General features: G+C 44.6%; 1 protein-coding gene across 4 annotated transcripts in view; it reads left to right on the plus strand.

Moving 5' to 3' along the window:
* Positions 1–6,707: 6,707 nt before the first annotated feature.
* CAMK1D (calcium/calmodulin dependent protein kinase ID) overlaps positions 6,708–14,564 on the plus strand; it is a 235,478-nt gene continuing 227,621 nt past the window's right edge. For 3 of the 4 annotated variants that reach the window (XM_054835918.1, XM_054835927.1, XM_054835937.1), the window contains exon 1: positions 6,708–7,070. In XM_054835918.1, the coding sequence (XP_054691893.1) occupies positions 6,979–7,070 (92 nt within the window). In that variant the 5' untranslated portion in view covers positions 6,708–6,978. The remainder of the gene's footprint in view (positions 7,071–14,564) is intronic. The other variant, XM_054835911.1, reaches the window with a different exon arrangement.

The following is a 14,564-nucleotide window of genomic DNA, read 5'->3' on the forward strand; positions in this document are numbered from 1 at the left end:
CAAATCCAGCCTGAGTGTCCTACACAGGGCACCAGGAATAGGAAGGAGACCCTCATGGTCAGTTCCTTCGCTGTGCAGCTGAATTCCCTATGCTGCACTGTTCATAGCAAGGGAGAAATCCTGGGGATAAAACTCAACCAAACAAAACCCAAGTACCCCTGTACTGGCTGAATATGAGCCAGCAGTGTGCCCAGGTGGCCAAGAAGGCCAACAGCATCCCGGCTTGTATCAGAAATAGTGTGGCCAGCAGGACTAGGGAGGTGATTGTCCCCCTGTACTTGGCACTGGTGAGGCTGCACCTCGAGTGCTGTGTTCAGTTTTGGGCCCCTCACTACACTGAGGTGCTGGAGCCTGTCCAAAGAAGGGCAATGAAGCTGGTGAAGGGTCTAGAGAACAAGTCTTATGAGGAGCAGCTGAGGAAACTGGGGTTGTTTAGCCTGGAGAGAAGGAGGCTGAGGGGAGACCTTATCAGTCTCTACAACTACCTGAAAGGAGGTTGTAGCCAGGTGGGTGTTGGTCTCTTCTCCCAAGTAACCAGCCACAGGACAAGAGGAAATGGCCTCAATTTGTGCCAGGCGAGGTTTAGATTGGATATTAGGAGAAATTTCTTCACCAAAAGGGTTGTCAATCATTGGAACGGGCTGCCCAGGGAAGTGGTTGAGTCACCATTCCTGTAGGTATTTAAAAGACGTGTAGATGTGGTGCTTAAGGACATGGTTTAGTGGTGGACTTAGCAGTATTAGGCTTGTGGTTGGACTCGATCTTCAAGGTCTTTTCTAACCTGATTCAATGATTCTATGGTATTGAATAGGACATCTTTGGGCAACTTCTTTTTTTTGGTATTTTTGCAGTTTTTGAGTCCTTACCTCATCTCCTAATGTTCTTTCAATGTAAACTTTGGAGATGTAATGTCCTAACTCAGTGCTCTCTTCAAAAAACTAGAGGGCAAAGCCAAAAATCAGCCAAACCAACTGGAGAAACGTCCAGTTCTCATTTTGACCAAAACTTGGCTCATTGGTGAGGCTCAGCCCATTGGATCCAAAGCCCAGACTTCCACCTCCGCAGCTCGGGGAGTGAGAGAGGAGAGGTACGAGCAGGGTTTGTGTTAGCCATGCAGCTCTCTAAAGTCACGAGACATGTTTTGGTGGTGATTTCACACTGAGTGCTTGGCAGCAAGGAAACACTGAGATTTGGGGCTGCAGAGCTCAAGACCAGGAACTGGGTGGGGTGTGTGGTTTTGCGTTCTGTAACTTTTGCCCTGGGAGCATTTCCTGTCCCTCATCCTTTTGTCCTGCTCATCTCTCATCTATGCCTTGCTGTCCTGCCCAAGTCCTTCTGGTTCTCCCATTGCTCACATCAATCTTTATCACCAGGTTACTCCTCTCTCTTCTGCTTTGGCAGTGACAGGGTTTTCCCCCCACACACTACATTTTTATATGACCATGATTTATGATCCTGAGTTTAAAGATTTATTGCAATGCACACATGGCATGGCAGACTCTAAGTGATATGTTCAACCCGGTTATTACTCTCTTAAATCCCAGTTTTTCCATGGTGAAACAAGTGGCCTCTGCATCACATTGTCAGGACTTTTGTCCTCTAGCTTCCTAGGTTTGTTCAGATGAGAATAAAACCAGGGAAGAAAAGTCACAACTTAAAGACTCTGGCTGGCATCTATGAACCTCAGAAGTAATATAAGCACTTGGGGGCTTAACCAAGCACCCAACGGTCTTCAGGCAACTAACTGCAGGCTGTGGATTCATGACCGTATCAGCTCTTGCTTACTCTGCTTTACAGGCATGGCTAAAAACCTACAGCAGTTTAAACTCCCTCCTCCCTGTGAGAAAAGCAGCACAGGCAGCAACTATCTATCATCTCCTCTCGCTTGCTTTTGTACGGTTTTGGACAGTATTTTAGCTATCTACGATGAGCAAGGGCCTTAGGTCATCTTAAAGAGCTTAAACTGATCCAAGGCTTTAGCGTGCTTAAGGGTGGTGTAAGGACATTAATAATAATTAACCCTAAAAAGAACACAAAACACCATGTATCTAAGATCTGTGGCAGTCTCGTTTGGCGTGGATTCTTTTTTTTTTTTCTTCACGTGCATCCTCTTGATGTACAGACCAAGTCAAAGTCCCCTAAAGTCACTGAAAAGTCTTCAATTAGCTCAAAGGAGCATTGCTGTTGGCGTCAGCTGCAGCAGACTCAGCCTGCTATTGTGCACATGCTGAGTTTGTAATTTTCTGTACTGAACTTGTGGTGTCAAAACTAACCTGGAGAACATTAAAACCCAACCATAAGCACTAATTTCACCTGTAGTGAAAACCCAGAATCTGTGGTCCCGTACAAAAGTACAGCTTTCAAATTGTGGTTCTTTTTAATTATTATCTTAATGAAAGAAATAGCATTGAACCTTTTTTTTTTCCCCCAAAATAAGCAATTTTCTCATTTGAATAACATTTAAAGTTCTAATTTAAAATAAGCATTTTTCTCTCTCTTTTTAAAGTAAGCATTTTTTGTCATTTGTTAATTTTCTCATGTCTCAGTATAATTCCCAAGAGGATTTCCTCCACCTTGGGTCAGAGACCGGAGCTACAACATTCCCATCCTTGAGAATGCCAAGAAATGCTGTGAATGCATGAAAAACAGTGAGTTTGGAAGGAATGTTTATCATGCTAGTCAGACCTGGCATCTAATAACATTAAGACAGTAACCCATGCTGCCAAATGTGAAGATTCCTTGCTCCAGGATTTTATTCCATCTTAGGCTAGTCCTAGAGGCTATGAAGCATCCGAGATGTCATTTTGCCTTGAATTGCTTGCCGAGGTCTCCACTCATGGATGGCAGCACTGATACCAGCACCCACGGTAGCAGACCAGCACCAAACAACCTTGCTCCTGCTGTAGTGTAGTTTGTCTGTGTACGTACCTACACATGTGGAAACAATAATCCAGCTTTTCAGTATGGTTGGCCAAAAATTTTTTCCATTGCAAGCAGAAAAGCTGCTATCTGAAGTTGCTACGTGGTAGTAAAGGCAGTAGAGAACAACTGTGTGCTTGAGTGTTGTTTGCTTTACATGGAAGCTGCTCTGGCTCAGATCCTGGATGTTGCTGCCTTGCAAACTACAGCTTGCACGTGGGGTTTTAACCCAAAGCATGGACACAGGCGTGTGGGTGCTCGTCTGTTGGGCTCGGACCTGGGCAGCTAAGCAACAGGCAAGTTTCTGCCATTCTTGCAGAAAAGCATCGATAGTGCTGATTTGTAATTGAAAAGGAAGGTTATACTGTACGACTCAGAAACAGTGTTGGGAAAGAGATCCAATATTATAGTATTTAAGGAGAAGAAAACCAGGTTGCAAGTGAAAGAGCTTGGAAAGCAGACACGACTCCTTTATTTATGCTCATTGTAAAGTAGTTTGCACAGTGCCCATAGTAATGGCCAGCAGTGAGTGTGGTCGAACGCAGCCATACCATAAGTATGCAACCCCAACATTGTTTTGAAGGACTGAAATGGTAAAAATATAATTTTAAATATTACTCAAAAAAACCCTATCACTTTATTCTGAAATAAAATAGAAGTTGATTTTTAATTTCTCCCCTAAATTTCCAATATTTCCGTAAAAGGCTTTATAAAAAATTTGGAAGGGTTTGGGTTTTGGTTGCACGGAGTGAATGGGTGCACGTGCAGCATGTGTAGCCATTTCAAACGCACATCAGCCACGTCTGCTCATTAGCCGTCTTCTGATACGAACCCCTGGCAGAGCTGTGGAGCATGCCCAGGTAATGAGAGATCGTCACCGTGCAGCCACAAAAAGGCCCTGAATTGATGTTTCATTGCCAGTCTTAATTCTGGCATTCCTGCGTGCTTCATTTTACCACTCTATTAATGTTCTTGTAATCCAGTTGTATGTGATTAAACATTGAATACATTGAGTACAGAGCCGCATAGCTGCAGCGTGCCTGGCTATACGCAGCCACTCTAGAGAGAACTTTTCATGTAAGATTTTCATTTTTTAAAAATACCTATTCTTCAAATAGCTACAATAGCTCTGCAGGAGCTTGTCAGTCAAGCAAGATTACAGACTTCCTAAATTCAGCCTGACACAACAGACTGTAATGACTCTGAAGGGGCTGTTACGGTCTATTGTGCCAGTGGTCCCTGCCTTATAGGAGCATCTCGTACACTTCTCGTTAAAACCAATGGCTCCAGAGATTTCTGTATTACCAGTTACTTCAAATACAAGTTATTTTATCACCGAAAAAAGCACATCCATGTGATGCTAAAGGTGCAGGTTAAATAAGGAAAAGAGAACTTAGATGTACAGGCTGACATGTACCTTTATCTTATGCGATTTTTACACTGAGAAATTGCAGCATTGGCAAGGATTTGAGCAATTTTAAGTAAAACTTTTGCCTGCTGAAGGCGGGAATGGGAAAGTGGGCGATACTGTCTGTGCGGTGAGATTTTAATGTGATGCTGTAGGGACCAACGTGACTCATAAATAATAGTGGTGGATGGTTTTGATATGCCATAGCTACAAGATAAGTTACGGCGCTTGTCTTCTGGATGGATGAAGCTCTTTGGCCTTGGTGATGCTAGAGGTCAGGGCAGATGATCACACTTGCCCTTTCTGGCCTCAAACTCTCTCAATCTTCTCTCAAAGACAGGAGGTTATGTTCAGTAGCCCCATTCAGCAAACCCAAATCATAGTGTGACCTTTCTGATACCAAGTGATTTACATGTGAAAAAGAGAGAAAATATCACGGTGCTGCGGGTTGAAGGGAAACTTGGGTTTGGAAGTCAACTGCATCTTTTTAGGTCAGTCACATCTTTCATTTCCCAGGTATGCAGTAGCATGGAGAGCCTGCTTGGGGACTCCCGGTGACACTACAATGAAGCAGGTCGTAAGGATCATGCAATGAAGGAAATCCCGAGGGTAGCAAGAGGATAGGAGTAAGTCAGGAGCAGAAGGAAAGCTGTTCAAAGTGCACACCATGACAGTAAGCACCCATCGTGGGAAATCCCAGGTTGTTTGGGCTGCCCATATGGTGGTATGGCCACCAAAGCATCGAATTAGAGGGATTCAGCGATGAATTGCAGGAGCTGGCACAGACTAAGCCGAGTGGCTCTGCCCAGCAGAGGGTAGCATTGCCCAAACACCCCAGCCTGTTTACACCTTCACACACCTCTGAACTCCCACCTCCACCAAATTCCCTTTGGGCTGGGAGGCACAGCTCAGCCCAGACCCAGGGAAAGCCTCACAGGCTGATACTTTGTAAATTCTGCTCATAAATTATGAGAAATCTGGAAAATCATCTTCAAAAGTAGCATTTTAAGGAATCTGTTAAAGGACACAGTGCATGTTAAACAGTTATGTGCATACAATCATTTCTGGTTTTAAGTAAATGTTATTTAGCTGCTTGTATTAGGATTTATTTTTGGGTACTTAATTTGATGATCAGGTTCGGAGCTGCCCCTGAGGCACAGGAGTGCGTGTACCCGCTGGCAGCAAGGCCTCTGATTTAGTTGCCTAACTTGAGTGTCCCAAAAGAATTGCACTTTTTTAGTGTCTTACTTATTCTGAAACTGAAGCTCAGAGATTTTACCTATAAATGTATCTCAGTCAGTCTAGACTATGATTTTCTCTGATGTCTGTGACGAATCCTGCCCATCTTCCCGCACCAGAGCTCAGCCGATGCCCGACGCAACGACACTAGAGGTCTCAGTGTCGCCGAGAAAAAGCTCCTTTTAGTAACATTCTCAGCGGGGCCACGCGTGTGTGCGTGTGCCAGGCGGGTGCCGTGCCCGGCTTAGACTGCTGTGCCGGCGGGACGGGCACGGTGCCGGGGGGCTGGGGCCTCTGGCCGAGGCTGCACGGTGCCCATCCACGGTGCCCATCCACCTGCCTCTGGGCTCGGTGCTGATCAAAGGGGTGACCCCGGGGTTTGGGTGCCCCTTGCTGGGTGCGCCGAGGGCTGTGCTGGGTAAGGGTAGTCCTTGCCAAGAGGCGAGTTTTGCACGTGTGTGTGTGTGTGTGTGTTGGGGGGCAGGTGAGCACCGCCGCCCCCGCTTATCCCGGCGCATCGCGGCGCAGCCCCGCACAGCGCCCGGCCAGGCAGCACGGCCGCTTGTGGTGTGGCTTTTAAATTTTTTTTTTTCTGCTTTCCCTTTTTTTTTTTTTTCTCTTTGCTTTCCCTCCCCTCCCGTTTGACGTGCGCGGTTTTGGTGCAATGCGAATTATCTCCAGTCATTCAGTCAGGAGGGGCAGCGCCAGGCAGCAGAGCAGCGGCGGGGCTACCTCCTCCTCCTCCCTCCTCCTCCTCTTCCTCCTCCTCTTCCTCCTCCTCCTCCCATTGCCATAACAACCGCGCACAGCCGCTACACCCGCGGAGCCGGCGGGGCTGCACCGCTCCGCACCGCACCGCGCCCGGGAGGCTCAGCATCCCACGGGGCCCCGCACGGGGGGTGTGGGAGGGGGAAGAGAAACAGTGACCTCCCTCTAAAAAAAAAAAAAAAAGAAAAAGAGAAAGAAAAAAAGAACAGAAAAGGGACTTTTTCGCGGGGTGGGTCTATCAGGGACCAAAGTGACCCCAAGACGGGGGGTGCGCGCAGCTGCTGCGCGGGGCGCGGAAGGAGGGAGGGACGGGGCAGCCCCGCGAGTGACTCCGCGGGGGGGCGCGGAGGAGGGGACAGGGGGGAAAGGCGGGGGGGGGGGGGCAGAGAAAGTTGGGAGGAAATAGCCCAGGAAAAGTGACACTCGCGGAGCCCGCCGGAGCACGGAGGAAATAAAAGCGGCGGCGGGCAGGAAGTGTGAGGAGGAGGAGGAGGAGGAAGGGGAGAAGAAGGAGGAGAAGGAAGAAGAAGAAGAAGAAACAGCAGCAGCAGCAGCCGCTGCCACCGCGGCAGAAGAGAAAGCAAAACCCGCACGCCGGCTCGGTGCCGCCCGGCCCAGCATCCGCGGGGCTGAGCGCCGCGGCCATGGCCCGGGAGAACGGGGACGGTGGCGGCTCCTGGAAGAAGCAAGCGGAGGACATCAAGAAGATCTTCGAGTTCAAGGAGACGCTGGGGACGTAGGTGGCGGGGAGCGGCTGGGGGGGAGGGGGGGGAGCGCGGAGCGGGGCGGGCGGTGCTGTCCCTTCCCCGCGGGGATGTGCGGGTCGCCCGCGGGTGGGTGCGTGTGCGTGTGTGTGTGTGCGTGCGTGTGATTTTCGCGTGTGTACCCATCGGTGCCGCTCCGCTCCCGGCTCATCCATCCGAGCAAGAAGTCAGGGTGATCTGGAAACACGGAGAAAAATATAACTGTGGGGCAGGAGCTGGGCTAACATGCACCCCCCGCCTCCAAAAAAAAAAAAAAAGAGGAAAAAAAAGAAGAAAACTCGTGGTTTAAAATATTCATAGAATGAGGAGACGGGGAAAGGCTTTTTCTTGGTAGTGCAACTGTAAATAAATGCGGTCTGACTTGCACGCTTTCCCCTAAAGCCAATGGCTGCGTCTGTTTGTGGACAGACAAGCAGAAATAATCGGAGTGGATTGGGTGTGTTTTAGCTACGATGCTTAACTGTTGTTGGGGTTTATTTCTGTTATTTATAGTGGCGGGGCATAAAGATTAGTAAAACGTTAGAATTTTTTTTCAGAAGGCTGAGAATAAACATGCGCAGATGGTGCAAGGGAGCAGGGTGCAGGCTGATGCTTTTTTGGCTGAGCAGAGAGTTTTATTTTTGTTAAAACAAATTTTTGCTTATAGGATATTGTAGAGGTAGAGAGCGGGGAGTGCTGAAGGAAATCAGCATATGGACTGCTGTATGTATATACATTGTAATTAAAGTTCAGTTGTATTGGGAATGCTCTTCATTGCTGTGTCCTCCCCTCCTTAAATTGCAACTTTAAGCATGTCTCTAACCAAAGTGTCGTTAATCCCAAGTAGTGCTTTTCATACTCTGCGTGCCACTTCCAAAATACGGTTGAACAAGTTTCGACTGTAATATTTCAGTTTCTTTCTGCTTCCAAGGGAGGGCTCTCTATAAACAGAGTATTTCTGGTTCACGGGCTCACTGATTTCCTATGGACAAACTGTGAGTAAGAATCAGGCTTGAAGGTGGGTCACGCAACTCCATTGTGATGAGCAGATAGCGTAGCCCCCAGAAAACCGCTGACTTAGCAACTGAAATGAATGTCTGCCCAGGTCTTTGGAGAAGCAAAATGCAGCCTAAGAGCTAAGTGTTACGGAGTATTCTCGTCACCTTCATGGAGTTTTTGCAGTCAGAATTTCATGCCAGGACGGACATGTCCCTGCTTGTCACCTTAGGCGTGCAGTTCCCTTCCTGAGCAAAAGGGTCTGGGGAGGAACGTCTGAATGCGAAGGGATTCGTTAGAGCAGCAGGACAGTTTGCTGTGGTTTCCATTACACAGCTCTCTTATTATCTTCCTGGTGGTGTATGAAGCCATCTGCAAGGGTTAGTTTGTTCCACTGAAGAGGTCCAGAAAGAATTAATGTTGTGGCCTTGATCTGTATCCCAGTGACGTTAATGGGAGCAGGGGTAGGTCCCAAGGAAGGTAAAGTTGGTCAGAGTTAATAGTTATGCATATTAGCATGGCTGTTGCAAATTAAATTCATTAAATATGGCCAATTAGTGTCTCGAACTGTTAACCATTGTCTTAGCCTCACAGTTTGGTTAGTAAGTCCTTTATGATGGGAGTGGAAGATGTGAAGTTTTTAAACTTGATTTAACAGTCAATCTAGAAAGTTTTAGAAAATTAAAATAACTGGATTTCAAACATGGGCCTGTATAAAGAAACTAGAGCTGTTTTCTTTTCCAGACATAGGCATATTAATTATGAATGTATGTGCATTTAACAGCCTACACATCAGTTGCAGTCTGGTTGTGCGTTTCTTAATTTTGCAGAGCAGGCTGATAATTAAAGATTTGAATCTGAGTTTTGGTTCTGTCCTTGGCCGCCCACCAGCACAGCACCTGCAGTTCCTACCAGCTCTGGTGTGACTTACCAGGGTGTGAAACTTCTAAAAAATTTAGGCCATCACTGTGCGAATCGTTAAAGTACTTGTTCCCTTCCCACTGAAGGCAATGAAGGTCGGTCTGTTCACGGACCCCAGGAGCAGATACACAAGAGTGCAGGAGTCCAGATGATAGGACACGTTCTTAGTTATTGATAGGAAAGTACTTAAACAGGAATTAAGCAAAAGTCTGAATACCTTTAGAGCATCTGGACCAAAATGCTTTCCTCTGGCACTATTTAGGAGCAGGGATAAAAATCTCCTTTGATCCCTCCTGCACTGTAATGCTGAACCATGTTGGACATCCATCGGTTGATCTCACCACCTAATAGATTTTCCTCTAGAATGGATGGGCTTGGAGTGAAAAACTTGACGTCTCAGATGAGGTGCACTGGATTAGTGTAGTAGCTGTATTTTGCATTTCTCTGCCACCTGCCATTTCAGGATGCCAAAGTGCTAAACCCACTTTTAACAGAAAAGCAGTCCTTTTGCATGCAGCAGTCTTAACTGCCTGTGGTAAAATTGCTTAGAGAAAGAAATGCATTAAACCCCCAAATCAGGGAAGAAAGTGAAAGAGAAACTTTAAAACCATATTTTATTTCAAGTGTATTGATTTGTGAATGTTAAATCTATGTGTATACTCTGTTAATGATTCGTTCTCTGAAAGGAGTCTTTCATCTGAATAAAAGCTTTTCAGCAGATCTTTAACATAGGAGAACTGAAATTGGTGGAATTATTAAAAAGATCCTAACTCGGTTAATCATTATATCATTTGGGCTTCAAGGAACCTCTAATGAGTACCCAACTCTCTCTTCCAGAGCTGCAATTAATTATTTACATGTCCCTGTAAATCATGTCCAGCCACATTGATACTTAAATAGGCATCCTGAATTGGACGTCACCTCCAGATAGAAGAAACGAGCCTTTTCCACTCGAAGAATTGTTTTCTTCAGTGGCTGAGGTCTGATGTCTGCTCAGTGCTGTTGGGCATTAGTGTTTTCCTAAAGAAGTTACCAGCAATGCAGTGGCTGGCTCAGACGGTACCCAGACCTGTATTTACCCTGGTCTGTATTTACACACTCCCTAAGCGTGTGCAATTTTAGTTTGTGGCTGCAACCTCTTGGGTACCAGAGTGTCAAAAAAATATTTTGGTAATATTAATCAATAAAATAGAATATATTACATATAAAATATAAATATATAAAATACATTTTATATATTATTATATAAAAAATATATATATTGGTCCTGATCCATTCTTGAGCTGCTTCATTTTGGCAGTGCAGGTCCGTGTATGACTGCAGTAACACGGCAGTGAACCACACTCTGTATGTGCAGGTTCGGTGGGCGCCTCTTCCAGAAACTGGACCTGTTCACTACTGAGCCATTGAAAGTGAAATTACAGAGCCCGAACAAGTAGCCAGGAAGTAAATTTACACAAAGTAAATCAAGGATAAGATTAAATCATAGCAGTAGGCCAGATCCTCAGCTGATGCAATTTAGAGTCCCTTCTAAGTCAAGACAGGTAGGCTTCAGGAAAGAAGAGGATCTGACTAACTGCTTGTCTTTTCAAATTTCCACAAATTCACCTATTGTAGCTCTACTAAATATGCAGGCCTGCCTGGAGAGGGGGATTTCTGCCCCAGCCCTTGAGAGATGTGAAGTTTCACAATAGCAGAAATCTGATAAGAAGATGAGTGATCACCAAAAAATCATTTTTTCTCCATAGTTAAATAACATTATGTTTAAGGCATTTTAAAACTCAGATTTTGACATTCCAGGAAGTAATAAGGTGCACCACGTCATCCACCAGCCAAAGAAGAAAGCCTCCAATCATTTGGTCTACCTAATCAGATCAGCCCTGCATTTCTAAGGTATCTGTCATTTGGCCTTATTGACGTTAAACTTATGATGAAGTCATCACAGTTAGAAAGGTTCAAGCTTAGTAAGTATGGAAATACTGGTGCTGTCCTTAAAAATGATGTGGTAGATTCCTTAAAGCGTAGCAGTGATAACATAGGGAGTTACATGGATATAGCCATAACATAGTAAGAGCCAGGTGGGAAGACAAACACACTTCAATGATGTGTCCAGTACTTTCCTAAAATACAGTACAGAGAAAACTTATAGACTGTTCTGTTTTTCTCAGGGGCTGTGCAATAATTTTTGGTTCATCTGTGTCCTGTGTCTCTTCCATACTTTTACATCACTTGATGGGCTCCTGGCGCTTCATGACTCTTCTGTGCACCTGTACGTGCTTGTTCGTGCTGTGAAATGCAGTCACTCCATGTCCTGCTCTCACATCTATTTTCTTTCACGCACACACACACAGACACATAGTGCACACATTGTCACAAACTCTTATGCACCATCTCCTGTGTTTTTGTCCTCTCAGGTCCTTCACGGTATCTTGCCCTGCGTGTAGTTTCACACCAACAGTCTTTTCATGAGCAGGTCCACCTCACATTCCCATCTGTTGTTGATTGCTCAGACCTTCATGGAGGACAAGGCTGATGGAGGTGATTTCCCTCAGGCCAGGCCTTCAGCCTTGACTTCCACCATTGAGAAGATGTTGGTGGTAAGGACAGGTCTTGGCGGAGGTGCCCCATGCATTCGAGTTGCTGTGTAGAGAGGAGGTGCTGGGAGGTACAAGTAGGCTCAAAATCTGGTTGTCTCTGGTCAAAGATCTTCCCTTCTCATCGACTGGGTGCCAAAAGCACTTGTGTTGGATTCAACACAACAGGTCATCACTGTTTAGCCATTTAACTTGAGGCATCATGCAAATTACTCAATTGTTTTTCCCTTCTGATTTTGGACATTCTCAAGAGTTAAAGAAACGTGTTGATATTTGTTCTTCCCCTGGCTCCATACCCCCTGTGAAGATTGAAGAGTTTGTCTGATTTTCATGTTTCTGCTGAAATTACCAGCAATTTCTGCCTCTCTCTTATGACACCCCAGTGAGGCAGCAGTGGCTTTGTTAGACCGTTTCATCTTTTTCTCTATTCAGTATTTTCCTTTTTAAAAAAATTACATTAAAGAAACATTTCACAGTAAAAAATATTTTCAGGGAAGAAAATACAGGGTCCCAAAGGGCTGAAGTTAAGGCACATATTTTCAGGAGGAAGACTGATCAATCACTTGGTCAAATGATGAAGCCAAGTGGTTCCTGTCTCCTCTGGGATGACTTGCTGAGAGAAAACCTTTTGCTGTCTGAAAGCTCTTAGGCTTCGTGCAGGAATCACCAGGAAAGAGCCTCTTGGCCATATTTACAGAAGATGTTTCATGGTCATTTCTGACCTTGAAATCTGTAACTCTGGGAATCTTATCATCAAAACCAGATGGGGTTAAGGGATAATTTGTGCTAAGGGGTGCATGGTACCTACAGCACCTTGCCAGCATCTGTGGGAGGAGGAGTGAAAGCTGAGGTGCAAGTATTAATGTTTAACTTAACGCTGCGAAACAACTCAGATGTTTTGGTTTGGGCACTCTGTATAGGGCAAGCAGAAAAATACCATTAGGACTCCTTTAAGGTGACACATTTGTTTTAAACTAAATAATCCTGTTTGCTATTGTGTGGCATAGTTGACTATCCAGTGTGTTCTTGGAGGCTTAAAAATAATGAGTCCTTACTATTTGCAATGTGAATTGTAATATCTTGTAATGTAGATTGTTTGTCTCCCTTGAACAGTTACAGAAAATCACAGGTTTGAGCATTCAGCTGGAATAGAAATGGGAAAAAAGAAAAGCAAGATGGCCAACGGTTTTAAAGGCTGATGGAGAGGACTGGGAAAAAAAATCTGCAGCCGTTGGTGAGAAGGGATTTCTGACAGCTCTCCAAGTTAACCCATGGTTAATGGGCGCTTTTTGGACAGTGCTCGTTTGGAGCAATAGTATAGGATAAAGATAAATTTTCTTTCATGGTTTAAAAAGAAGATTCCAAAATACTCAATGATCAAAGGCTTTCAGGTAAATAATTTTGGGGACACCCAGTTTGCTGTAATGTTAGCTCACATATGTGCTCGCGCTTCCTTCACGAGCCTTATTTTCTACTAGTTTTGATGCCTTACCTCTTTTTACCCTGTCCTGTCTCTTTTTCCATGGCTGCTCTCTTTCAAGTATGCCTTTGTACTGCCTGAGCTCCCTGCTGCCAGAGGATACCTGCTCACCTGCCTGCCTGTGTGACCAAGAAGTGTGCTTGACCAGCAAGGTGACAGCAAGCATTTGGATAGGGTTGGAATAGGGTACTTGAGCTTTTTTCCCCCTGTTTTTGCACAGTGCTTAGCACAATGTGATCCTTGCCTAGGTTAAAACTCAATATTTCTACTGCTGAGTACCTCAGGATAACTAACGCCAACGCCACAACTGCTCTTTGTGCAGATGTGAGCTGAAGGCAAAGCACGCCTAAAAATACTGGTATTTTTTGTGAGCCACAGAGGTAACTGACACCCTAAAGATCACAACCAGCAAAACCCTGAGGGTCTGAAGACCTGGTGTAGAGGTAGTGGATGGAGCTGAACCCAATTCTTTGGAGTCCGATAGTAATCCTTTAACCAAAAGTCTATTCTTCCCATCACAGCCACAACACAGTGGGTGTGAGAGCCTTCTTCGCCGCCGCTCCCGCCATCTGGAGCAGCCTGTCTGCTTCCTTCACCCTCCATCTGCTTTCACATAGGAGCTGAAATATCTCTTTATGTATTTTTTCCTTCCTTTTTGTCTCTTTTTCTCTCTACCTCTGTGACTGACCTCAATTATTTTTGCTGCCCCTCACACACAATTCTCCTGACTACATGCAGAATATCGGTTGGAGTTATTTAATCCTTTCAAGCATCCAAGGATAAAATTAATATTGAATAAAGTTGTATTGTTTTGGTTTGCTTGACAATAACAAGCATTTATAATAGGATTCTGAATTTATTGCCAGTGATAGTATTCACTTAACCAGTGAGTCATAGTTTATGTTCATGATTACTTAATAGGACCTAATTTTCTAGTCATTTTTGATAGCATGAAAACAAGTTGGAAATAAATGGGTACTGTTAGTAAACAGGTAATGAGTGAAAGGAGGGATAAAAAGTTCCTTGGGGCAACGATCTGTCATTTGCGTTGGAATTCAAACCACCTTGCATTTCAGGAGTTTTCTGTAAATAATAATTAACGACAATAACAATAATTTGCAAACATATGTATGTGATTGGGCTGCTCTTGAATGACAAATAGCTTAGCAATCTGAATATTTCTCTTTTCTGGAAATCACACTGTTCCTTAAAACCTTTCTATCAAATCTTAACACTGATATGTTTTTTTTTTTAATCTGACTTCTCAGTTCCTATAATTTTCCTCTGAATGTTGTGTCAATCATTTTTAAAAAGAAAAATATAAATAACAGATTGTTAATAAACTTTTCAAAGCCCTTCACTGATGTTTTCATGTTGAAAGCTGTGTATTGAGTTTTGTGCCAGAATTACTCACCAAACAGATTGTATAAGGTTAAATCAAAATAACACTTTTTAACATAATTTCTTGGCTGAGTTAAAAAGCTATATATTTTTTT

The sequence above is a fragment of the Grus americana genome, chromosome 1, assembly GCF_028858705.1.
Source record: "Grus americana isolate bGruAme1 chromosome 1, bGruAme1.mat, whole genome shotgun sequence".
Taxonomy (NCBI): domain Eukaryota; kingdom Metazoa; phylum Chordata; class Aves; order Gruiformes; family Gruidae; genus Grus; species Grus americana.